The 27,836-nt window shown below is 41.9% G+C and overlaps 1 protein-coding gene across 1 annotated transcript in view; it reads left to right on the top strand.

Moving 5' to 3' along the window:
- Nucleotides 1-27,836, top strand: part of LOC125367602 (microtubule-associated serine/threonine-protein kinase 4-like) — a 196,645-nt gene that overhangs the window by 145,405 nt on the left and 23,404 nt on the right. Inside the window, exon 2 of the mRNA XM_048368271.1 lies at nucleotides 16,097-16,250. Coding sequence (XP_048224228.1) covers nucleotides 16,097-16,250 — 154 coding nt within the window. The remainder of the gene's footprint in view (nucleotides 1-16,096; nucleotides 16,251-27,836) is intronic.

Genomic DNA, 27,836 nt, shown 5'->3' with positions numbered 1-27,836 from the left:
ATGCTGTTCCTGGGTTTTTGTGCTCAAGGCTAGCTCTCTACCACTTGAGCCACAGCTCTACTTCTGGCCTTTTTTCTGTGCCTAATTGGAGATGAGAGTCATACATAGATGTTTCCTGTCCTGGCTGGCTTTGAACCATGATCCTGAGAGCTCAGCCTCGTTATGGAGGACTATTAGGTTTCTTAATGCTGTGTATGACATTGAGCCCTGTTTTGGGAAATGCATCCATATACTTCTGTAATCAGTGAGAAGACACCAAGAGCCTTGTTTGACCCAGGGCTCCGGGGCCTCTGGGAAGGACTGTCTTGTGGGTCAGATCACTTTGGAACACTTGGAAGCAAAGTGTTAGAGGTTGATGTACACTCTTAGATGGGACAGGAGGGCTGGAGGAATGGAAAGCCTGGGAGATCAGCTTCTAAGGTAGGGCAAATGAGGAAGTCCCTGGTTTTGACTCACCAAGTTGGCCAGTGATTGCTCTTGAGGAACAGCAGGCAAGCAGATGGGCTCTCACCTCCGCCGAAACCCAGCCTGCTGTGGTGGAGACTGCACCAAACAGTGCTTGAGTTGTGCGGTGCATACTCCCCAAGCATCCCCTCCCAGAAATGAAGCCCACTGACTGCTTCTGTTGGTGCTTGGCTCTCAGAAGGCCTGCTTCCAGTGTGAATTCCTTTTCTCTGTTCTTTTCTTACAAGCAGTTTCCTTGCATCAGGGCATCTCCTGCAGTGGCTGTTTTGGAGGTATTCTTAGGAAGCTTATGTAATGTTTGGGTGCTGCCAATAGAGAAGTTCAACCAGAGCCTTGTTGAAAAAGTGGGAGGGAAAAGGAAGCAGGTTCAGCGTGTCTCTTGCAACTGTCTATGTGGCTTGTGATAGCCTGGGTCACTTACGACCGTGACTGAGAGCTGTTGGTCTGTGGCCTGTGCTGGTGTAAACATGGAATGGAAACCATACAGGAAGAGCTTAATGCTGGAATCTGGCCAGGGCTCAGGGCTCAGGGCCCAGGTCTTACTGGTTATAGCTCTGAGACCTTGGTCAAGTCACTTCAGCACCCTAAGATTCAATTTCCTCCTCTATGAAATGAGGTTGGGAATAATGTCATGTCAGGGCAGAGGATTGTCTTAAATATTAAATGAAATGACATATTGGAATGGGTCCTGGCCTCACTGGAGGAGGGCTAGGCCTTGAGACCATGGAGAAAGCGGACATTTCCCAGGTACTCTTTTTTTTTTTTTTTTTGCCATCCTTTGGGTTTGAACACAGGGCCTGAGCACTGTCCCTGGCTTCATTTTTTTTCAAGGCTAGCACTCTACCACTTGAGCCACAGCGCCCCTTCTGGCTTTTTCTGCTTATGTGGTGCTAAGGAATTGAACCCAGGGCTTCATGCATGCTAGGCGAGCACTCTACCACTAAGCCATATTCCCAGTCTTCCAGCTACTCTTTTTGTCAACATCATTCTTACTTCAGAGCCCCAATGCTTGTCATTCTGGAGAATGTTCTAGAAGCCTCTTCCCCCTGTGTGGCTCACTCCCTTCCTTTCCTTGGGTCTCTGTTCAGATGTCCCTCCTCTTTCTTTACCCCCACCACTATTCAAAAGTGACTTTCAATCTCTGTCCCATATTTTCCTTTATTCTTTACAGTTCTTCTTACCAATGGAAGAAAAAGAGTTTGCTTTTGTCACTGATATCTCTATGGTACCCAAACCACATTTGGCCCATGGTAGATGCTCAGTATGGAAGAAGTCAGGCATACACAAACTTGTTCCATACAGGGCCAGACAATAAATATTTTACACTTTGTGGTTTTACTATCTCTGTGGCAACTGTTCAACTCCCCTATTGTAAACAGAGTATAGACAGAACATAACAAATGATCGTGGCTGTGGTCCAACAAATTTTATTTGTTGCATGGGCTGTCGTTTGCGGATCCCTGGAATACTAATGAACAGTGAAGGTCACTGGTGGAAGTTAGTGGTTGTGGTGGTTTGACCTTGGTGAGAATGAGGCCTCTCGACTGTAGGGAGGTGATCCTAACCTTTAGAGAAATGCCGAAATGGGGACCAAAGGAATGCACAGCTCTGAGGATACAGCACCCTCATGATACAGAAGGACAGGGATGGGGCGCTTTCTCACCTCGTCCTGGCAAATGGGCATGGCCTTATCAATCAGAGCTGGCCCTTCAGGACTGCAAACTGGTTTTTGTTCATCTTCAATAAATACACGGCAGAGGAAGCCATTGCTTAAAATCTTCACATAGGGAGAAGAAAGCTAATGGAGCTACTACAAACTCAGCTTCTTAATTTAAAAAAATTATTGATGTATATAATATTTTAATACACGTCTTCAGTGAGACAGTCCCATCAGTGAAAATGGCATACTTGTCGTCTCCAACTTTCAGCATTTCTCAGTGTGGAGAAATTCAAAATCTTCTCTTTTAGGTATTTGGAAATGTACAATTAAGTTCTATAGCACAGTAGGAAAACTACTGTGCTATAGAACATTGTAGGTTTCATTCTTTCTATCCAGCTGTATTCCTATACCCTTTAACCATCCTTTCTTCTTCTTCTTACCTCCCCTTACCTTTCTAAGACTCCTAAGTTTGGACTTTTATATAGCACAACCCTAGATTTATTCAAAGGAAAACTATCTTTACCTGTAGATTGCAGTTCTGTTCTCTGAGGCAGGTTTGAAGTTCAGACTTGCAACTTTCCCTGTAGTGTGTCACTTGATCCTAGCCTTTAGATCCACATGAGTTCAGCATAGTCCTTCTACCAGTGGGATGTAGGAATGGAAAAGTGCAGACCTGGAGCCCGGGAGATGGAGTTGGGGTCAGGCGCTCACTATAAAGTGGTTCATGGTTCATCTGCTGGAGTCTATTTTCAGTTGGCACTATAGGCTGGTCAAAGTGTTTATTTTCCTTATAGTTCTTATGTGTTAACATTTTTCTATTTTTGTCCTATAGGGGAAAAGGAAATAAAATCTTATTGGCCAGAATTAGGTAAATTTTAGTCATAGTTTTAAATTATTTTTTACATACATGGTTAAAAAATAGAGAAGAGATGATCAAAATTTCGAAGCTGTTCAGCTCTTCTGCTGCTACATAGGTCTTGTTTATGCAAACTCCACTCTATCCTTGGGGGCCACTTGGAGTACTCTGGGGATTCTTAACAGTAAATTATTTTCTGTCTGTTTTCTTTTAACCACACTATGGCTGTTGTGAATATTTCTTACAGTGGAGTTAAGAGCCTGTGCTCAAAGTCAAAGTCTTCTCTTGTTTTGATTGTATGCTGGGGACATCTCTATGTGCTGTAAGGCTTTTAGAACCTAGAGAAGAGTTGTTTTCCTGGCAGACAGAATCAGTCTTGTTCAGAGCCAGGCCTTTTGTGGGAAATAAGTATAGATTAAGAAGTTTGGGTAGTGATTGGTCACCAAGTTAGGATTATTGAGGACAGTGTAATCAGATTCTTGGGTGCTCACAACCAAAGTGAATAGTAGATTGTGAAGAAAAGTTCAGGTGGATTCTTCTGCAACATCTATGTAGCAATTAGTTGCTCTCCTTTTTCCTTTTACTTCAGTTTCCTTTATTCCATTTCTTGATGCTTCCCTTCTTCTTACACGTTTCTTGTACGTCAGTTTCTTTCTGATTCCCTAGTTCATATTCCCTTGGTGGATTCTGCAGGTTAGGCTTGGCCTTACTCTTAGGGACTAGGAGGGATAGGTGGTATAAGGGTGACTTTAAGGAGAAATAAATAGGATAAAAGCAGTTCTAATGGTCCATCTCCACTAACCACAGAGTCATTTCGCCCTCTAAATATTTGCCAGTTTCTCAGTGATTGTCTTCCTATATTTTTCTCTCATTTCCTTTTTAACCAGGTGAAGTCCCTAAGCTGCTGACAACTTGGACTCATGATTCTTTTTTTTATTAATTAATTTATTGTCAAAGTGATGTACAGAGGGGTTACAGTTTCATATGTAAGGCAGTGAATCCATTTCTTATCCAACTTGTTACCTCCTCCCTTATTTGTCTCCCACCTTCTCCTCTCTCCAGTTCCCTCCCCTCCCCCAAGTTGTACAGTTGGTTTACAGCATATTGTCTTGTCAGTATTGCTGTTGCATTGGTTCACCTTTTACTCTTTGTGTCTCCATTTTGATGTTCCCCTTCCCCAGTTCCAATAATTATATATACAATACCCAGGGCACCAAAATCAGTTACAGTTATATCAGGGGTAAAACCATGGGGAAGAAAGACAAAAGAAAAAGGCATAATTTCACATGGTATGTTGAAAATAACAATAACAATAATAAACCACTTATATCCATAACTTGGAGTTCATTTCATTTGGCATCATCTTATGTTTTCATATATACATACATAAGGAGCTATTGTGATTTTCTGCTAGGACTATCCTAGACATGTACTAATTATTACCAAATGAGGGAAACCATAGAGTCTATATTTCTTTGAGTCTGGCTCACTTCACTTAATATGATTTTTTTCCAAGTCTTTCCATCTCCTTATGAATGGGGCAGTGTCAACATCATTCTTTCTGATGGTAGCATAGAATTCCATTGTGTATATGTACCACATTTTCTTGATCCATTCATCTACTGGGCGCATCTGGGTTGGTTCCATATTTTAGCGATGGTAAATTGTGCTGATTCCCTTAGCTTCTCTAGTCAGAGTTCAGTGTGTGATTGCTGTACTGCCGACTTGCTCAAAAAAACATATTTTCCTCTTAATGTGGAGTCAGGAAAGTAATGTTAACATTATGGTGTTCATCTGGTTAAAGAGCTTAGAGGTTATTTCATAAGAGGAGCTTATTTTGAAGTTCTAAAGTTATTTTTAGCTCTGATGGATGTTATGGAATAACATTTGCAAGGATTGATTATTTTGCTTTATGGTTCTAACAAAAGGAACTAGGAACTAGACGCCCCTAGTTCACACCTATAATCCTGGCTACTCAGGAGATAGAGGATCATAGTTCAAAGCTAGACAGAGCAGAAAAGTCCATGAAACTCTTATCTCCAATTAATCACAGAAAAAGCTGGAAGTGGTGTTGTGGCTCAAGTGGTAGAGTTCTAGTCCTGAGCTAAAGGAATTCAAGGTCAGTGCCCAGATCTAGAATTCAAGCCCCAGGATTGGGGGGTGAGGGAGTGGGAAGGAACGAGGAAGAAAGACTCAAAGGGTTTGAGACATGGCTCAATTGGTAGAACAGTAAAATTTATTGAAAGCATCAGGTACAGAATTGGAGTCTCAGGCTTGGACAAAAGAAATACAAATGGAAAGTACCCAATATTTGGTGACTTTCAGGTATCACATATTTTGCTAGGAGGATTAATATTGAGCCACAAGGGAGGGGGAGACAGTAGAGACCAGGTCTGTGAAACCAAAACCTTTTTGTCAAATGGTATTTCCCACAGGTCTGGGTCAGCTATCCTACATTATGTAACTAAAACCAAACAACTACTCAACATATAAAGGTCAAAAATAGGCCTCGCAGTGGTTCACAATAGCTCAAAAGCTATGTATGTATGTTCATGTAAGACAAGGATAAGCAAACTCTGTTGTTGACATTACATTTAAAGTCCTAGGTGAATTTCCTTTGGCATAGGCCACGTGGCTACTGTATAGTTCCCCGTCTTTAGCCTTTGGCACATTGACTAACTCCAAAATACATTTGGTTAAGAAATTATTTAGAACAACTCTGGATCAACAGAACTTGTATACCTAGAAAGCCATCAAGATTCATCCAAGCCACTGATGGTGTGTAAAAAATATTTCTGGGCTATAGAAGCAAAACAGGTAAGGGACCTCAGTGCTGTAAGTCCAGACATTTGGGATCTGGTATGGATTTGTGTACCAAGTATTTTTCCAAACCTGACCAGTTGACTTGTCTGGGCCTCAGCCTTCAAATAAAATCAAGAAATTAGACTACAAACAATTTTTAGTTTTTTTGTGTTGGACTATATTGTGATTTTGTGCTTCAAAATAAGTGCCACTTATTGTGATAAATTGGACTATTTGGATTAGTTGGCACCAGAATCTAAGAATTCAGTCTTTCCAGCAGGGAAATATATGTAAGTAGAAAATAGGTTAGCTTTCAGGATTTAGAGGCTTTGCCTGGAGACATTTAGAACAGTGGAGGGAATATGAACGTTGGAGTTATAGATTTCAGGTTTGATCCTTGTGGTACTTCCTATTGAAAGGAACCCTTACTCTTTCGGCACCTGTTTTACCATTAGCAAAATGGAAATACAACCTAACTAGGGGAAAGGGATGCATAATGCTAAGAGTGTGTGTGTGTGTGTGTGTGCGTGCACGTGTGTGTGTGCGCGTGCGCGCATGTGTGTCCTCTTGGAATTTTCCATTCTGATTTTCAATGAAAGGAAGATAACTGGAATTAAGGGTATCTATCCTCTTCCTGCTTGTTAACCACAGGCAGAATCTTTAGTTATATTGCTGATGGGGACAGACTGGTATCAGGGGAATTTAATGACTTCAGATAAGTAAACAACTTCAGGCATAGATTAGATCCCTAAGTAAAGGTCAGGGAAACATCTGGAATATTAAAGTGACAAGAAAACAGGTGATACATATGCAAAGTTAAATTATTTTTTCCCCTATGTCATCATTCCTCAACCAAAATTTGAGAAATGATTCATAGTCTAAAAAATTGAATGCATGAATGTCATGTTCTTAAATATGATTTTAGCTCTACTTTTTCACATCTTTCTGTTGTTGAATTTGTTGCTTATTGCGCAATTTGTTGCAATTAATGCCTGATACATTTAATCTGTCCTTGGGTTATGATAATGTTCTATTGCTGGTGGTTGGTGGCGTGTTTGTGTGTGTGTGTGTGTGTGTGTGTGTGTGCGTAGATGTTCATTAACAAAGGAATTGATTTCCTTGACGTTGAGTTGACAGACAAAAGTGAGATTGTGTTATCAAAGTGCTAATCTACATATTTTTCTGGGAAGGAAAGGATCAATTCTCTTAAGCAGTACATCTGGCAGTACAGCTCTGTTTAGGTGAATTCCACTATGTGTAGATCTAACAATGCATTTTAGGATGTTTCTGAAACACATTTCATATTGCAAATTCAAGTTTGTGATGTTAAGAATTACAAAATCAGATGAATGGATCCAAAAAACATGGTAGCTATACACAATGGAATACTACATAGCAATTAGGAATGGTGAAATATTGTTATTCGCAGGGAAATGGTCAGAACTCGAACAAATAATGTTGAGTGAGACAAGCCTAGAACACAGAAAACAAAGGGGCATGATCTCCCTGATATATGACTGTTAAGAAAGGGAGATGGGGGCTGGGGATATAGCCTAGTGGCAAGAGTGCCTGCCTCGGATACACGAGGCCCTAGGTTCGATTCCCCGGCACCACATATACAGAAAACGGCCAGAAGCGGCGCTGTGGCTCAAGTGGCAGAGTGCTAGCCTTGAGCGGGAAGAAGCCAGGGACAGTGCTCAGGCCCTGAGTCCAAGGCCCAGGACTGGCCAAAAAAAAAAAAGAAAGGGAGACAGTAGAGACCAGGTCTGTGAAACCAAAAACTGCTTGTCAAATGGTATTTCCCACAGGATTGGGGCAGCGACCCAACAGTATGTAACTAAAACCAAACAACTCCTCAACATATAAAGGTCAAAAATCGACCTCTCAGTGGAATACAATAGATCAAAAGCTGTACGTTCAAAAGGATGTACGTTCATATAAGACTACTGTCGACATATTGTCTAATGTCGACATTACATTTAAAGCCCTAGGTGAATTTTCTTGGGCTTGGCCATGTGGCTACTGTATATGTTCTTGATAAATTGTATATTGTATATATGTCTACCTGACTGAGAGAAAGGAAAGAAAAACAGAGCGCAAGATATCACAAGAAATGCACACACTGCCCTACTATGTAAGTGTACCCTTTTTGCACAACACCTTGTCAAAAAAAATTGTGTTCAATTAATAAATAAATTAAATTTTTTTAAAAAAGGAAAAAAAAGAATTACAAAATCAAAGATGGAAGCTGAAGTGCATTCCAGGTGTAGGGCAGGAGGATTGGAGTTGGAGCTTAGTGTGGACCTCATAGGGAGACACTATCTCAAAACAGAAGAAGGAAGATGAGCAGGAGAAGTGGGGGGGTATGTAGGAGGTGGGGATGATATTGGCACAAGCGCATCTTCCAGTTTAAGTATGTTCTGTTGATATATTCCTTCTCAAAATGTGGCGATTCCCTGCGAAAGTACATTTTAATAAACTTTAAATTGTCTGTACTAATAATGGTAAATAAATTGTTTGCTTATCAAATCTTATAATTTTTGCTGACTCTGTGATGTTCTTTTCCTATTTCCTTTTTCTTCTCAAAAGTTTCCTTTTTTTCAGTACTGATGATATAATATGAAATGAATGTTTTCAAAGTCAGGTGACAAATCTACTTCAATGCAGTACAGCACTGTCTTTTGGTCATCTGACGTAAACTAATAGAGTTTTTAGGATGCTAGGAAGGGGTTGCTTTGTGTTCTTCCACAGTGCTATGAAGTGTTTTCTTTCCTATATTCTTTGAGTACCTGAACTGTACTGCTGGAAGGGTCAGGTAATGGAGCTGTGTGCTGTCTCAGCCAGCAGGCTATGAGAAGAGGAAGCTGAATAGACCCTAGGGGGACAACAACAGCAAGAAGGGATGTCTTTGGTTAATGACTGTTCTCCTATGCCAGCCTGTTCTCTGCATCAATGCTCTGCTTCCTCATCACCTCTGAAGTCTGTACTTAAGACAGAACTACCTGCCCACAGCCTGCCATGGGGTTTCTGTACCTGGACATTCAAACATGGCCAAGTCTCCCCATCTCTGTTTGCTCTTCTTAAGGTGAAAGTGTGGCTGAAGAACCCATAGTGATGGGTGTGTGTGTGTGTGTGTGTGTGTGTGTGTGTGTGTGAATTCCTAGGCTCTCTAGAACCAGATGTCTATGCTCTGGAATGCAGGATTTGGCCTAGGATAACTGATCTCACTTAAGCTATCAAAACAGCGACAACAACAAACCCAAACCATGCAGTCAATTCAGTTGTGGTCAGGTCAGCTCCCTTGTAAACCATTTGTGGTGAGGTATCTACAGAAATGTTTACCTGACAATGAGGAGATGACTTGGTAGATGGCGATATTTATAGTCACCTCAGTGGTCCTGTGTCGTGGACTTAACGTGCGCCAGGCCTTGTTGAACTTGCTTACCTGTATGAATTCTAGTCATCCTCAGCTGCCTCAGGGGACAAGGGCTGTTGTTATTAATTGTTTTGTGAATGAGGAAACAGGCACAGCAAACATGAACTGTCTTACCAAGGATCCTCAGTGTTAGCTCTAGTCTGAGCTCCTAATCACTATGGAATTAGTACGAATCCGATAATGACTATCTTAACTATAAAAGCCTGGTTGTTATTTTTTATTAATCAAATTTTAAAATATTGATGGTAGGCTTTAGTTTGAAAGTAGATAAAATCCAGTTTTCAAATATACTAAAGTCATGTTAGGTTACCAATTTGAATCTTTGTTGGGTGGCAAGAATGGGAGAGAGAACGTGAACATTCTAGATTACAAGCATGTGTACAATTTTATAATTCAGATATTTTTGGTTTCTGAAAATATGTAATGTCAAAAAACAGAATAATTGTACATTGTAGCCTCTCATCTCTCTTCTCTTTTTCTCGCCTTTTTTTAAGTCAAAAAATGACTTATGAGGGAGACCCTGTTATGTATGCAGATGACATTGGTAATCCCTTTGAACTAATGAACTTTGGCTTTAGGGCAATCCATTCTGATGGGTCTTTAAAATGCATGTGCCACATCTTCTGAATGAATTGGAATTGTAGAAGAGGTTGGATTGAGAGACACAAGCAAATATGCTAGTAGGGATACAATTAAAAGGTCGAATAATTCATTATTTAGGAATCACCTTCAGAGGTAGCCCTGTGCACAAATTAGCATATTGCTTTGGTATATAGAAAGGACTCTTTGAAAATATTCCATTTGTTATAACCCAAGGGTCTTTTCCATGTGTGAAGTGTTCAATTTTGTCAAAGTACTTAGAGGCTCATTTTAACATCTCATCTTGAGTAACATTTAATATCTATTTGTTGGCAATAAAAGCTCTTTTTGGCATGTGTAGTGCTATAATACTTGAAGTAAATGCCAGGGGTTAGTGGCCCATTTGTTCTTTGCTGCGAAGTTTACAAGGCGACTTTTAGGTAGTGGTTACTTGCTGGGAGGGTACAGTGGGCCAAACATACTTTTGTATAATGTCATGTCTCTTCCATTTTAGCAGAGGAAGTATGGCCAGAAACAAGAACAAAAGATCTTATGTTGTGTGGTGATAGAGGCTATGAAGGCAAATGAGGAAAGGGAATAAAGTGGTGGGCATAATGCTTTCTATAGATAGTTACAAAGGGCTTCCTACAGAGCAACATCATGTCCACAGAGACTTGGAAGATGGAAAAGGTACCTTAGCTTGTATCAGAAATGTTTCCCAGAAGAGGGAGTGATATCTACAGGATTCCACATAGGAGGTTACTTGGGAACTCTGAGGTTTGAGGAGAGACCAATGTGGATTGAGAGGCATTGTCTATGGTGGGGATAATGAAGAGTTGGGCCTTATAGGCCACAATTTATGTTGGGAGGAGCAAAGGAGAAGCAATGGAACAACTCCAGCAAAAGTAGGTGCACCTGTCTTAGGGTTCAGAAGGGTCACTGGCTGTTCTCCTGACACTAGGGTGGGAGCAGAAAGACCTGTTGGGAGGCTATTGCATGAAAGATAACCTTAGTCAGACAAGGTAGAGGAAGAAAAATGATGGAGTGATTAGAAGTTGGATGTCCTTTGAAAGCTGAGCTGACAGATCTGCTGGCTAGATCGGGAATGAGAAAGAGAAGTTAAGAATAGCTGTAAGATCTATCACCTGAGTATCTAGAAAGGAGTTGGCATTTACTGAGATTGAAAAATAAATCTTTCTCTTTCTACTCATACAATTATTGTTAATATTTAGAAATGGTGAATTCATGTGCCTGGGCATGATAGCATCTGAAGGTTAGTTTGGAGAAAATAGTGCAGAAGGCTGATAGTTCCATATTCAAGGCCACTTAATATCTTTTAGAGGTATATGGGTGGGCTTGCTTGGGGAGACAGCTATAGGAAAATAAAGCAGTGTACTCCATGTTTGGAGATAGGGATGGAAGATGGACCAAAAATTAGCAGCAGCCCCATAAAACATTTGCCTTTGATAACATCTTCCTTGATGACGGAAACCATATGTCATCATGGTGGCTTCTCTATTTTTCTTACTAGGTTGCAAAACAGCAAATAATGGTTGAAAATAGCAAATACAGAAAATATGGATGGGACACTCTTATTACATCTTATTACATGAATTGTATGCCATTAGGTTACCAACTTTCCTCAGAATCCACATCAGATTTTTATTGACTATGCACCTTTTGTTCCATAGAATGCTTTTGTGTTTTCTATAATAGGCTTCCAGTTCCTCCTTGCTCACTTCAGTGGTCTATTACACACCCACCTTGTGTGACTTCTAAATTCCATAATGGACAAATATACTTAGGTATTCTTTGGCCCTTTCTGGAACTATAGTTCCATGAGCCCAAATTTGCTATTGATGAAGAAGGGCATCCTGTAGGAGAGTATGTTTGGATCCAGGCTACTCACAAAGTAGTGTCAGTACACTATCAGTATACTATCTGTATCAGAGCCTATATGTGCACTGATAGGAGCTAGCTCCCCAGGAGCCTGCTCTCTGCTTAGGGAGGGACAAGAGAAGTGTTTAAAGCATCTGGGACAAGCCCAGGCTGGGATGTCTTTAAGCATCCATTGAAGTTTCAAGATACCTTGAGCCTTCAATTAACTCCTTGTCCCACAAAGCCATGGAGAATTTGGAAAAGATGAAAGTGAAATTTGTTAAAGGGCAATACCTACAGTGACGTATTTCATGGGTGCTGTAATCCCCAGGGTCAGATGAAGTGTTTTTAAAGGTATCATGCCTGCTTGAGTCAGGACAATAAATGGAAAATAAATTACCACGCTGCACTGGGCCATTTTGAGGAAAGTTAAGTAATTGTAAAAGGAACACTAAAGCCACTGACAACACAGCAGATCTGGGAAAATGATCTATTTGGAGAGAGCTCTATCGGGAGTATGAACTGATACGTAGAAGGAAATGGGATCTTGGAGCATTGCACTCTGCTCATAGGTATTTCTCCTCACACAGTGTTTGACACATTTGTGCCCTTGCAGTTTACTGTCTTGATTTTCCTGGATTTAAAGTAATACTTCCCTCTTGGGGTGATGATTATGATACAGAACACTGGCTTATGGACTAATAGCTTATGGCTATCTGTAATGGACAAGATTTTTTTCCCCTGTTTCCTACACTTAAAAAATTCCTTTTTTTTTCATTTGTTTTGTGCTTTTGGTAATCTTGTTGAAATGCTATTTAGAACTCACCGCTTTTTTTGTACTTATTTTTTTTTACCCCCTGTTAATTTGTGATATAGCAATCTTCCCCTGGAGTAATTAATTATAATTCTGCAAGCTGAGTGAAAAATAAGTTATGTAAGCTAATGAACCTTAAACGATAAATATTTGTGTTTTATGCAACTGCCACTAATAATTAAGAGGAAATAACTTAGTAGAATGGGCCCTAAGTTGCTTGATTGCTTTGCAGGGCACTCACCCATCCTTTACTAGCAGTCTGGACCATGTTGTTGAATGTCTATGGCACATTGCCACCTAGTGGTGGCAAATTTTCCTTGCCACAGAAAAGGAGAAATGTACTCTTGGTACTTTATCTTGGTCGCAAAGGATTCGAGACCTCTGACAAGAATATATGGACAATTTCCATGTTTTAAATTTATGAGGTTCGCCAAGCCCTTGGAAAGAGGCATGCTGAAGTGTTTAGGGGCCAAGATGCCTAGTTCCTATAACATATGCGACCAGTATTCACTGTGTGTGTGAAAGTGCTGTGTGTGAGGAGATAGGGTCTTCTTGTAATACTTCACTTTGCCATAGTAAGAGAGAGAGAGAGAGAGAGAGACAGAGAGAGACAGAGAGAGAGAGAGAGAGAGAGAGAGAGAGAGAGAAAGAAAGAGAAAGACAGGAAAGATTGGGATGAGGGTCCAAAAAAGGGAGAGCTAAGGAAGAGGGAAGAAAAATCCCCATGTGTGTGATACTCTGACTGTGGTTGGACCATGGGTTAGCTCGCTGAAGTCTAAGTAACTACTCAGGTTTCCCTGGCCAAAGTTCCTTGTCCATGAGATTTAGTGGCAGAATATCTAAGGCTACACAGGAATCCTTTCTTTGAGGCTCTCCTACTAATGAGCAGCAACCTCAGCAGATGCCTTTTTTTTTTTTTGGCCAGTCCTGGGGCTTGAACTCAGCGCCTGAGCACTGTCCCTGGCTTCTTTTTGCTCAAGGCTAGCACTCTGCCACTTGAGCCACAGCGCCACTTCTGGCCATTTTCTGTATATGTGGTGCTGGGGAATCGAACCCAGGGCCTCATGTATATGAAGCAGGCACTCTTGCCACTAGGCCATATCCCCAGCCCTGCAGATGCCTTTTGACAATTTCAACTCTGTTTCTCTTGCAAGTATACCCTGGAATCTCTTTTCCCTCGTGATCTGGCTTTAATTTTTTTAAAAAAATTATCTTCAAGTGTGATATAGCACCTCCTTCAGCATCCTTACCAGCCCCCCGCCCCTTAGACTCACTCCTTTCCCTTATGTTTCTTAATTTTGTGTTATGCACATGAATTCTTGATTGCATTCTGTAATCCTTCCCCCCTTCGTTCGTCTAACTTTCCATTGCGCCCCCACCCCGATGTACCATTCCCTGGTGTTGATTTTGTTGGGCTTTGACCTAGTCTTTCTAAAAGATTATACTATTTGAACTCCCTATAGAGTCTATTACACTTTAGTTATTAATTTGTTTGTAAGCACTTGCATATGGCCCAACATGTTGACTTATAGATTTATAGGTACATTCTATCTACCACAAATGGAGGAAACCATGCAACTCATGTTCCTCTATGGCTGACGTTTTCACAATATAATTTTTCAAGTCTTTGCACTTCTTAAAGGAAATACAAATCAAAACAACACAGATTCCACCTTACTCCAGTTAGAATGGAGATTATCAAGAAAACAAACAACAAATGATGGTGAGGATGTGGCCAAAAGGGAATGCTACTACACTGTTGGTGGGAATGTAAACATGTTCAACCTCTCTGGAAAGCAGTATGGAGGTTCCTCAAGAGACTAAACATAGAGCTTCTCTGTGAATTAGCAATCCCACTCCAATAGAAAACAAACAAGGTTATAGTAAAGCCATCAGCACAACCATGTACATTGCAGCACTATTCGCCATAGCTAAGATATAGAATCAGTCCAGATGCTCTTCAATGGACAAATAGATCGAGAAAATGTGGTACATATACACAATGGAAGTTTATCCATCTATTAGAAAGAATTCCCAAAGAGGAATTAGAACAAGGAATTAGATTGATTTGGCTTTGATTATGGAGTGGGTACAAGGCTAGTTTTTTAAGGCCTCTCATTAAAATATCAACTGGTGAGGAAATAAGTACAGTATTGACTGGCAGAGTTTGAGGTGGTACTTTCTGACAAGTATTTGAAACTCACCCAATGTATGTCAGTATTGGTACAGTTGTGGTATGGAAAAGTTGACATTTTGTAGTTGCTGAGCTATAAAGGTTCTGTCTCAATTAACTTGGAGAGGAATATTATAGAGTCAAGTGAAGAGAGAGAGACAAATGGCTGACCTAGACCTTCTTCCTATAAATGTCTTCTTCCTATAAATACATGTATGTTAGTCTTACTTCAAAGAAATTCTCATCGATATAACCAAGTGACCATGAAATAACATTATTCAATGAAACATTCCTTTAAATGCCTCACTTTGAATAGTGTAGTATTACCCAGTCTTTTCTGCTGTTCAACTTCTACAAACCCTTTTCTCTGCCAGCATTTCAGAATATCTGAATATCTTTTTTTTTGTTCCTCATAGAAATTTGGACATGCATATGCACATGAATATTTTTGTCTTTAATATATATCTGTACATATATGCATTTGTACTTACATGAAGGTGAACACTTATAAGGTATGGCATTCTTCAAGTATGAAAGTTTTTCCTATAAAAGTGAAGTAGATCTTGAAATAAGTGTTTTGACACAAGGGATTCTTTTGTAGAAAGCTGTCTCTTGAAGTGACTTTAGTTTCTCTGATTCTTGTGACAGGTTTTCTTTTTAAAAGCTATAAAGTGATTTAGAAATGTATTGATTTCCATTAAAGGCTGTGGTGCTTTCTCTCCTGTATGTATATTTAGAAGCAATGGGTGAATTTTCTTGTGAGACCACCTAAAGTGATCTCTCGCTTCTTTATACAGCAAAATTCTTCAACTGGGGGGCAGAATATATGACCACAGAAACACATCTTTTTTTTTTTTTTTTTGGCCAGTCCTGGGCCTTGGACTCAGGGCCTGAGCACTGTCCCTGGCTTCTTCCCGCTCAAGGCTAGCACTCCGCCACTTGAGCCACAGCGCCGCTTCTGGCCGTTTTCTGTATATGTGGTGCTGGGGAATCGAACCTAGGGCCTCGTGTATCTGAGGCAGGCACTCTTGCCACTAGGCTATATCCCCAGCCCCGAAACACATCTTTTATATAGGGACCCAGGATACAGTCCTATGTAATTCAGTCAAACATTTCATATAATAGTGCCTTCCCTTCCTTCATCGGATTCTGATAGTTTCTATTTTATTGCATTCAAAAATACTGGTCATGACCTACCAAACTGGATTTCTTGACCCACTAAGGTGTTGTGACCTGCATTCAAAACTTGGCTATTACCACTTGGCAACAAGCGAGACTATCTTTCAGTTGGAAGGTACAACAGAATTCAAAGGAAGAACGGGCTTAGGAGAAATCAGGCTGGAGAAAGCAAAGCGGAAGAGAATGGGAGCAGGTTTCCATCCTGGATGCTCTAAGTGTTCCCAGCAGTGATGCTACTGTCCTTCTCTCTGCAGCTTGATCACATATTATCCCCACCGCCCATGCCATTTCGGAAATGCAGCAACCCAGACGTGACTTCGGGCCTCGGAAGGTCACTGAAGTGCAAGAGACAGCTGAGCGAGGATGGGAAGCAGCTGCGAAGAGGGAGCCTGGGAGGAGCCTTGACAGGTGAGTGCTGATTCTACGAGGCTCACGTGGGGAAAGAAATGGACATCCCTCTTCCAGGATCCCCAGTGACTGTTGAGTTCCACGTGTGAATGTCAGCCTGTGGACCATTTGGTAAAAATCTCATGCAATACAGGAAGCAGTTAACTGGAGGACTTCATTGTAGCCTTAATGAAATTTTTATGTACATAGACCTGTCCCCACTTTGCATATGAATTGGGGGTACATTTATACACAAATTATTGACATAATCAAAATATAAAATGTTTCCTCTGCCCAATTTGGTCAGTTCCAACCCCTCTTATCTCCACTTTACCCTCGCTTTATCCTTGTCCTAAGGCAGCTACACAGCTGCTGTCTGCCACTGTAGATTAGAGGTAGAGTTTTATTTTAATAGAATCATATATGTGCTCTTTTGGACAGTGTAATGTTTTGAGGGTATGTTATTATGCTCATCACTAGTAAGTGTTTAATTGCTACATTCCAAAAGTGTGCCATTCTTATTCCCACCAATAAGAAGTGAGGAGCCAAGGTCTCCACCTCGTTGTCTGACTGTGGGTTTTTTTTTGTTTTGTTTTGTTTTTTTTTGGCCAGTCCTGGGGCTTGGACTCAGGGACTCACTGTCCCTGGCTTCTTTTTGTTCAAGGCACTCTTGCCACTAGGCCATATCCCCAGCCCCTGACTGTGGTTTTATGATACATAGCCAGCTTAAAATTACTTTCTCATGTCAGCCAGAGGAAGACCAATTGTACGTGACATTGGAGAGAGCATTAAAAACACTTATATGTAAAGGGAACTCTGTTACACTGTTGGTGGGAAAATAAACTTTTTCAACTACTCTGGAAGGCAGTATGGAGGTTCCTCAAAAAAACTAAACATAGAGGCTGGGAATATAGCCTAGTGGCAAGAATGCTTGACTCCTAATACATGAAGCCCTGGGTTCTATTCCTCAGTACCACATATATAGAAAATGGCCAGAAGTGGCGCTGTGGCTCAAGTGGCAGAGTGCTAGCCTTGAGCAAAAAGAAGCTCAGGGACAGTGCTCAGGCCCTGAGTCCAAGCCCCAGGACTGGCAAAAAAAAACCAAAAAAAAACAAAAACCCCAAAACAAAAAAAACCCTAAACATTAAACCAAATGAAAGAACTGTCTCTGAGTTTAGCCTTGGCTCTGACATCTTAATAGTTTAAGTCTTTGGGTATGGAGATCACACCTTTGAATTCTTGGTCTATTAAAAAATTAGATTAATCTGCAAAAAACAACAACCCATAAAACACTTGTATGTGAACACTGAAAAGCTCATCTTCAAGGAGAGAGTGGAATAATGGTTACCTGGGAAGAAGATGGATAAAAATGACTGACACAAGTTGGATAGTGGGACTAAGTCTAATATTCCTTTTGTTTATTTTGTTTGTGGATGTGTTGATACTGGGGCTTGAACTAAGGGTCTGAGAACTGTCCCTTAGCTTTTTCCTTCAAGGTTGGTATTCTATCACATGAGTCACACCCTCACTTCTGGTGTTGTTTTATTCCTTCTTCTTTTTCTTTCCTTTGGGGATGAGGTGGTTACTTGCAGATAAGAGTTTTGCAGACTTTCCTGCCCATACTGGCTTTGAACTGTGATTTCTCAGATTTCAGCCTCTTGAATAGCTAGGATTATAGGCATGACCCACTAGCACCTGGCATAATATTCAGTAGCGCGCACACACACACACACACACACACACACACACACACACGTGGGATTATTATGGTTAGCAACAACTAAATATTTTTAAGTAGCAAGAAGAAGGGATTTTGAATGTTTCCAACATGCAGAAATTATATTTATAAATTATGCATGCAGTATACATGTATACAATACGTGGATATGTCTGTGATAACTTACTACATGTATGCATTGAAGCATCACACTAGAGTTGAGGATGTAGCTGGGTGGGGCTTGGCATGCATGGAGCCTTGTGTTTGTACCCCACTGCCACACACACATGAAAAAACAGTCACGCTGTAGCCCGGAAGTCTGCACCCTTGTTATTTGTCAGTCCAAAATGTCCATTAGAAAGAGAATTAAACTGGAGATTTAAAAAAACCTTACCACAAAACTTAAAATATTTCAATGCAGAAAGCCCACAAAATCATTTTTACTCGATTGAAAAACAGTGACCAAATTTAACTCAAAGCACAACTTAAAAAACCCCTCACCCTTTACAGTTTCATTCAACGTATAATTTTTATGTCAAACTCAAGTTTAAATCACTGAACTTTAATTTTATTTCCTCTGAGTGCTTTCTCATCCACACCCAAATATTTTGCAGGAACTTTATTGATTTTTAAATCCTGAGACAGTTTGGTCTGCGTAGGACAGTCTTGTCTGCCAGCTCATAAATGGTCTGGAAAATCGCCTGAGTTGCTCACATTGTTTTGGAGAATTATGGATTCTGATTTTTTTTTTTTTTTTTTTTGGAGACTGCTACTGCCACATGGCCCATGGACTGGGAGCATCTGGCCGATCACGCTGGCTGGCGTGGGGGTCGGGGAGGGTGGGCCTGGCTGCGGGCGGTGGGGAAGAGTCCTCTGCACGTGCCGGGTGGCGGTGGAGCTGCAGGGCAGGCTCCAGTCGTTCCAGCCATTCCGTTCTAGGAGGCCGCTGAAGGCGGGGGTCAGGAGTCCAAGGTCAGCCCAGGCTGCATGGTGAGACCCTGCACCATGGGCAGCCTTGAAGCCCAAGGCCAGTGTTTTCATTTGGGCTTGGCGGATGTGCTAATGCATGCCTAGGCCATTTCTTTGCTTTCCTTTGAACATGCAGACTGCTTTTCTTTTAAAAAAATTATTTATATATTGTCAAAGTGATGTACCAAGGGGTTACAGTTTCATATGTAAGGCAGTGAGTACATTTCTCATCCAACTTGTTACCTCCTCCCTCATCCTCCCTCCTCCCCCACCCCTTTCCTACCCCCATGAGTTGTACAGTTGGTTTACAGCATGTACTTTTGTCAGTATTGCTGTTGCATGGGTTTGTCTTTTATACTTTGTCTCAAACTGCTTTTTAAGCTATACAACCTGAAGATCATTTAGTCTTATTGTTAAGGGACAGGGAAATTAAAGCTGAAAGGTTGATTCACCTCCCATGTTTATACTTTGATGAGGAAAGTTACTTTAATTAAGCTGTTTTTGACAAGCAGGAAGGGCAGTAATTGTTCTCATCATTTTTGCTAGTGTACTGAAAGATTTAAAATGATGCAGATATATGTCATGAAACATGAAATTTAACCTTTAGCTTCACACATACACACACACACACACACACACGCATGCACATGCTCTTGGGGCTTAAACTCAGGAACTGTGCTTTTAGCTTTTTTGCTGAAGGCTAGTGCTCTACCATTTGAGCCACAGCCCCGTTTTCCCCTGCTTCTCCTTTTTTTTTTTTTCTGATAGTTTATTGGCAATAAGAACCTCACAGACTTCCCTGCCAAGTCTGGCTTTGACCTCAGATCTCAGCCTCCTGAGTACCTAGGATTACAGGTGTGAAGCACAGGTGGCCAGCTTATTTTTTTTTTTAAGCTATACCTGATTTGCCCCTCCTCTTCCTCCTCTTCCTCCCTCTCTTGCTCCTCCTTTCTTCGGGGGTACTGGGGCTTGTGTAGTTCACGGCTAAGATCTGGCTTTCCTATGCTATAGCCAAGGCCCTGATCACCTGGAGCATGTCATCTCTGGGAACTCCGACCCTAACCAACAAACATACTGCACATACTCCTGGAGCCATAGTAATATTTAAAAGAATGTTTCAGGTTTTTGCTAGTTATTTGGAGATAGACTCTCAGGGACATTTCTGCCCAGGCTGGCTTTTGTACTGTGATCCTTCGGACCTCCGCCTCCTAGGTGGTAGGGTAGCATGGTAGGCATGGACCACTGGTGCCGGGCATCTCATTCTCGTCCTCAGCCTTAGCAGCTCTAACAACTTCATCCTTAATATCATTCAGATGTACAATTATTTGTAGTGGTTATGAAGTGAGATATTTTTAATGTCTTAGGATTTCATAGAAGAGCATTTGAAAATCCATTGAACGTCAGCCTGTTTTTGAAAATTGTTCTTTGAAAGCTGAATTTGGAATATGATAAAAATTCTTAATTGGTCCCGTAGACCGCTGAGCTGAAGATGTAATGAAGTGATATGTGCTAAGCACTTGGCCCAGTCATGGCCAGTCGACAGCGTGAGCTGTGTAGATGATGTGGAGTTGATGGAGATTGTAAGCCGCACCTGGTGCCCTTACTGAGGGGATTGCTGCTTTGTGCCCCACACTGTGTTCAGGTCATGCTCGTGTCAGGCACGGGGGCACAGAAAAGACAGCATCTTCCCTAAGCTTAAAAATAATGCAGTTTTCTCTGGGTGCCAGTGGCCTACAATGCTAACTACTCATGAGACTCAGATCAGGAGTAGACCATGACAGCTCATCCCCAAAATAGCCAACAAAAAGCCAGGCTGGAGGTACACCTCAAGTGGTAGAGGGCCAGCTGAGCAAGCAAGCTTGAGCGAACATGAGGTCCTGAATTCAAACCTGAAACTGGACAAAAAGTTTGCAATTTCCATTCATGGTAGCAGAAATAATTGCATGTGACTACCCTTTGTGGCTCACTTTGTTGTTAAATCTCAGAAAACTGCTTTTGCCATTAGAAGCCCAAGCTTATCTTATTTTTCTACTTAAAAACAAATCACCTCGCCATTGTTTTCCTTTGTTTCACTTCAAGAATGTTTTATTTGATAGTATTTTGCTTTCCTTATAACAAAGAATCTTGAGAAGTCTTAGTTTATAGTTTGTGGGGGAAAATTACCACCCTTTACAAGGCTTAATAAACTATTAGGCGTGTGTGTGTGTGTGTGTGTGTGTGTGTGTGTGTGTGTGTTGGTGCCAGTCCTGGGGCCTGGGCTCCGTCCTTGAGCTTTTGTGCTCAAGGCTAGTGCTCTCCCACTTGTGCCACAGCTCCGCTTCCGGCTTTGGGTTGTTGATTGGAGCTGAGAGTCCCACAGAAGTGTCACCACACAGCCCTCAGATCTCAACCTCCTGAGCAGCTCGGATTACAGGCTTTTTTTTGCTGGAATGATCTGTGATAGATAGCTCTATTAATGACGGGATTACAGGTTTTTGCTACAATGATCAGTGTTCTGTAGCTCTAATAATGACAGCTAACATTAAGAGGACACGCTGTGGCAGGACTACATCCAGGGGACCACATTTACTGACCTATTTCTCTTGTGCCAGCTTATCCCTGTTTTCCAGGTGAGGGCGCTGGGCATGGGCTTGGCGCTCCTAGGTAAGTCAGAAAGAGAATCCAGACGCGGTGGCTCCAGTCATGCTTTTCATCCTGACCTTACTCCCAGCAGAGCGGTACTCAGTAGGTTTTAAACAAACTGAATTCTAGCAGAATAATTACAGTGAATCCAAGGTGCAAAAGTCTTTTTTTTTCTTTTTGGCTGGGATCTGGGGCTGACTTGATGTGTAGGGCTCCTGGTCCCTTAATTACAAAAGTGAATCAAAAGAAGGCGATTACTGCATATTATAAACCTTAAAAAATGTACACATTTGTTAACCAAGCAGTCTATTTCTGAGGAATTCATCACACAGAAAATATTCATGACTATGTACAGAGAATCAACTTTAGCAATATTTAGAACAGCATCATTTAATGATAACTAAAATTGCATTTCATCTAAATATCTGGCAAATGATATTGATCAAAAATGTGATAGATACATACAGTGGAAATTACTTGTAAACATTAAAAACCCTGTTGTGAAACAGGGCTTATAGAATTTCTTTAATACGAAATCCCATTGTTGAGTAGTCTTGCAATGCGGCATGCTCCAGTATGATTTTGTGTAATCATAAATCATTATATATTTGACAAAGGGAAGAAGAACAAGCACTCTCTGCTATGGGGTAATGATGGAATAGGCTCCCTCCATTCACAGGCATGGGGAGAATGCCGCTGCCTTTTATATCTCCTGTCCTTTCAGAACGTTCTTGCTCCTTTCCTTTTTCCTTTATAGCATTTGGTGATGTATCAGCCAGCGACGAGAATGGTACAGATACTGACGTGCCTCTTGTTCACCTGGCTGGAGATTGCCAGCCGCTGCTGGCTTATCGTGGCACGGCAGGTCAGTTCATTTCATCCACTTTCACAGTTGGGCAAAGAGGCAGCATGGGAATGTATTAGAGCCAAGGGAAGAGTTGGGACCAATCATTCAGGCTAATTAGCTTCTCTCTCATTTTCAAAGCAAAATTTACAATAAAATATTTTTTTATGTGCCAGTACTAGAGCTTGAACTCAGGGCCTGGGTGCTGTCTTTTAGTTTTTCTGCTCGAGGCTAGTGCTCTACCATTTGAGCCACATTCTCACTGCCTGCTTTTTGGAGTAACAGGTCTCACCAACTTTCCTGCCCATATTGGCTTTGAAGCACAGTCGTCCGATTTCAGCCTGCCGAATAGCTAAGATTACAGACATGAGCTACCTGCACCTGGAAAATAACACATTTTTTTATTAATCTGTTGTTTTAGTTATAAAAGCATGTGTTCAGTGTAGATAAATTGAAATACACAGTGCGTTATAAGGAAGACAAAAAGATCATTATTTTATTATGATTGAAACTGATGAAAACTTGACATTTTCCTCCCTAACTAGAGATGAGAATCACTAAGAATATTAGATGAAAGGCGGAGAAGTAGAAGGAACCACATTTTATTTATTTATCCTCAGGGTTGACATTTTAACAATAGATCCAGGGCCTGCTCTGTCCTTCACTGCCTGAAAAGGGTGCTGTGTTTTGTTCTTAAGAGTGATGGTGTTTTCTTCTCTTCAGGCCTGCGGCTTGTTAAATAGGCACCTAGAAGCAGTGTGTAAACATTGGCTGAGCTTCTGAGCCCCCTGATGATGGAGACCAGTGCCGTTTTAATCATTGCACAGACCCTTAAGTGTGGGCTGAGATGTGCTACAGTGAGCTTGGCAGCTCACAGGGAGAAAGCTGTAGAATGAAGAACAGAACCTCTGGGTGCTGGGCTGTGGGCCTCTGAATATGCAAATGAATACCCAGCATCCTCGCCAGCTGCCATGTCCTTGGAGCCTAAGCAGTCTCAATGCAGCCTCCTTTTCTTTGTCAAGAGAGGTCTAGTTTTTCAAAGGGTATTCAGGTTGCAATAGGAGTCTAGGAATTCCGATGGACCATACAGGAATGCAACACACACAGGGTGTGAATAAGCCCACTGTGTAGACAGTGGAAAATCAAGTTTAAAAAATGTTGAGAATTTTCCATTATGGAGAATATTGGAGAGATGACTCTTTCCTGGACTGTGGAACTCAATTTGCAATCAAACTTGACTATTTTTTCCCTTTTTTTCCTTTTCTTTTTTCTTTTTATTGCAGTGTAGGGGATCAAATCTGGGGCCTGGAACATGCTAGAAGTACACTCCCACTGAGCCACACTCTAGCTCCACACCTTAACATTTTAAATAAGCCCCCCCTTTTTTTTATTAATGAACTTTACTTGAAAAGGAAAACAACAGCACAGAAGAAAACGTTCTTCTCTTTAAAGGCCACTGGGTTTGAGTACCAGGTTTCACATAAGGGCCTCTTTAGCTAAGAGAAGATGACTGAACATAGGCAGATGGAGGCTCATTTGCATCTAAGATGGCACTTTTATGGTTAGCCATGGTATTTGGTATATATTGCACCTAAATACAACTTCTGTCCTCCTATACTCTAGTTTCCGTGATACCATCAAAGAATGTCTGTATGAAAATGGTAGGTGTTTGGATGACTTTACACATGCCACAGTGAGCGATTAAAAAACACCAGTGCCTCGATACATAGTAGCTTATTTCTTCCTCATGTAATAGTTCAAGGAAAGTGTTTGGGGTTTGGCAACACTTAACTCCTATCTTCTGGGTATATCCTTTTATAGACTTGAATTACTCTGTTCCAGATAAAAAAAAGGAGGAAGGGAGGAAGGAAGGGAGAGAGGGAGGATGGGAGGAAGGGAAGGAGAAGGAGGGGGAGAAGGAGAGAAAGAATGAGAAGAAGGAAGAGGAGAAGAAGAGGAAGAAGGGGAAGCGGAGGAGGTGGAGGAAATGCAGTATACAACTTGTGGAGGAGGGGGGTCCGAAGGGAAAAATGGAGAAAACGAGGGAGAGGTGACACTATTCAAAGAGAAACATACTCATTACCTGACTTGTGTGACTGCAGCTCCTTAGTGCATCACCTTTGCAAGTAAGAAAAAGAAGAGCCGGAGCTGCACGGAGGCCTGAGTTCCAGCACTCCTAGTCCAGTCACACGCCCTTGGCAGATCTGGTCACATGGTCACAACGGACCCCTAAGGCTGCCTGAGGTGGTGCTAGGAATTAAAGTCCTAGTGTCCTGTTGCTCAGAACTAAGTTCCTGTTGGCCTGTTTCTTAGTTGGATAACACAGAAGCAGGGAATGTGTCACTCATGAAGTCAAGGAGACGGAGTGATAGAGATTTTAATAGAAACACAGAATATGAACCAGTTTCAAACGGACACATACTAAGCAGGACTGTAGGATGTCAGAGACTAGAAAGTCTCATTATTTTCAGGAGAGCATGCTCTACTACACTGGCTGAAGCTGGGAAAATAATTTGAAGAGAGGAAAATGTCACTGGATTTAGCAGTGTTGTCATGGGGTGACTTTGGGGAGAGCAAAGGGGTGCAGACAGGAGGTGAGCCATGTGGGTTTAGAGAAAATATGGTCATTAGGGAGTGAGGAGAGAGAGAGAATGAGAACTTGTGTGTTGATCGATAACAGCTGAGCCCTGGTGGCTCACACCGGTAATCCTAGCTGCTCAGGAGGCTGAGAGCTGAGGACCACAGTCAAAGCCAGCCAGGGCAGGGAAGTCTGTGAGACTCTCATCTCCAACTAACCACCAGAAAACTGGAAGTAGCGCTGTGGCCTTGCCTTGAGAAAAAAGAGCTCAGGGATGACATCCAGGCCCCAAGTTCAAGCCCCATGACTGACCAAAAAGAAAAAAAAAAGGTAGAGAGACCCAGAGCTCATTGCCTTTTGAAGGAGTTGTGCTGTGTGAGGGAGCAGGGCTATGAGGTATGACCTGGGAACAGCTGAGGAGTTAGAGAAAGCCATTGTACTATGGGAGCCTGGAGAGCTGTTGTGAGGTGACAGGGGTCGCGTGGACCAGAGGTGAGAAGGAGGACCAGGGCAGGGTATCCAGAGCATGGGCACGGACGGGGGCTGGCCTTTCACCCGAGGGGACTCCTCCCTTAGAACAGGAGGTAGGAGGATTGAAGAGAAGGAGCAGGAGGGCTAGCCACATCTCCATCATGCAGTACCACTCAGCACCTAAAAGGAAGATGAAAACTCCCCACACGTCACCACATCCAACGCCCGAGTAAACCCCCAGAAAACTCCATCAGGTGGGGGAGCAGTCCATTCCAACAGCTTGTGCAGCCTCGAACTTCATCTGTACATGAAACATGGTTGAAATGACAGACGAATGGAAGTGGAGAAGTCAGTGGTGGTTTCCTGGGCTCGGGGAGGGAGGCGGGAGGCGGGAGGTGGGCTCTGAAGGGTAACCCTAGGAGGGGTGCATGGGCGGCAGGCGTGGTCACCGCCTTGACTGTGTCCACCAACACACCCCGTGTGGTATTGTGCCCTGGGGTAGCGAAGTGAAGAGCAGTGCCTGGGACCTCTCTCAGGCATTTCTTTCTTTCTTTTTCTTCCTATTAAGTTAACCTTTACTTGGCTTAGGAATGACTCCAAAGTGAAAGAGTAATGATACCAAAAGGCGCCCGGGCATAAAAACAAAGGACAGATGAACTCTGGTAACCTGTGGCACAGCACCAGAGTTTATATGAACACACACAGCATGTGTACCTTGCAGCGCTATCTCTCTGTGGTACTGCTTACTGTGACATGGAAATTATAGTATCTCAAGCTTAATTCGTAAAATCCCATTGCCTTTTCGCTGACTTTCATCGATGTGCATTCTTAAAAGGGGTAATTTAATAGATTAGGGAGCCAAATGCTGGTGACTCATGCCTGTAATTCCAGCTATTCAAGAGGCTGAGAGTTGAGGGTTGAAGATAGAAGCCAGCCCAGGCTGGAAAGACATTCTTTTTTTTTTTTAATGTTAATATAAAGGTGATGTACAGAGAGGTTACAGTTACCCAAGTCAATTAATGAGTACATTTCTTTCTCTCTCTCTCTCTCTCTCTCTTTTTTTTTTTTTGCCAGTCCTGGGGCTTCAACTCAGGGCCTGAGTGCTTTCCCTGAGCTTCTTTTGCTCGAGGCTAGCACTCTACCACTTGAGCCATAGCACCACTTCCAGCTTTTTCTGTTTATGTGGTGTTGAGGAATCGAACCTAGGTTTTCATGCATGCTAGGCAAACACTCTACCACTAAGCCACATTCCCAGCCCCTGAGTACATTTCTTTTTGAACAGTGTCATCTCTTCATTCCTTTTCTCCCAGTTTTTCCCTCCCAATCCCCCACAGTTGTCTAGTTCATTTTCAACATAGTGTCTAGTGAGTATCACTGCTGCATTTGTTTACCCTTTGCCCCAGCATTTCTGTGCTTCCCCTACCCTCCCCAAATCAGATATATTTACATATAAGACAAAAGGTAGAGAAATAAAAAACAGAGGTAAAGGAGGGGAAAAAAGCAAAATAATAACAAAAACCATCTTGCTTCCATTTCTTGAATTTCATTTAAACATTATTTTGTATGATCATATGCACGTAGCTATTGAGCCTTTGTGAATATCCTCCTTTGGTTTCATAGTATGAATGTTTAGAGTCCTGTATTATCAAGTCCAAGTGTATTGTTTTGTTTCTTACCATCTGGTATGTTTACTTGTAGTTGTATAGTCACATTTTAGTTACCTCAATTGAGGGAAACCATGTAGCCTATGTTTCTCTGGGTCTGGCTTACTTCCCTTAATATAATTTTTTCCAAGGCAGGAAAGAAACTCATCTCCAGTGAACTACCAAAAGAGTCAGAAGTAGAGCTGTGGCTCAAGTAGTAGAGTGCTAGCCTTGGGTGAAAAAGCTAATGGACAGTTCCAGGCTCTGAGTTGAAGCACACAGATACACAGACACACACACGCACGTATGCACACACACAAAAGCAGATTGGTTTCACTTTTTCAGTGCATTGTAAGAGATAAGAGAGCTGGCTGGGTGTCAGAGGTTTCTCTGGGAACTAGGGAGTAGGAGACAGGAAATTACTGTGACAAAGAGGAAGAATAGGAAGGAGAGCTATACATAAGTGAGGTGGGATTTTTGGCGAGTATGGACAGCAAGGTTAAGGCTCCAGAGGAAGAGTCTACTGGGAAAGTGAGTAGAGCAGAGAGCCCTGGTCCAGAGATTTAAGAGTCGGTTGAATGGGAATGAGAGAAGCCTGTGTCTTTGGCGATTCTCCATGGTCTTTTCAAAGTCCGGACTTTGGGATCTGCGTATCTGATGAGTTTGGACTGTAAGCACTGAGGGGGACTAGTGCCTTTACCAGTCTCTGAGGAACAACATTAATAGCTCGCAATTTGGCTAAGTTTAAAACTATAAAGGAAGA

This window comes from Perognathus longimembris, chromosome 19 (genome assembly GCF_023159225.1).
Source record: "Perognathus longimembris pacificus isolate PPM17 chromosome 19, ASM2315922v1, whole genome shotgun sequence".
Classification (NCBI taxonomy): domain Eukaryota; kingdom Metazoa; phylum Chordata; class Mammalia; order Rodentia; family Heteromyidae; genus Perognathus; species Perognathus longimembris.
This window is presented reverse-complemented; position numbering and strand designations above follow the sequence as displayed.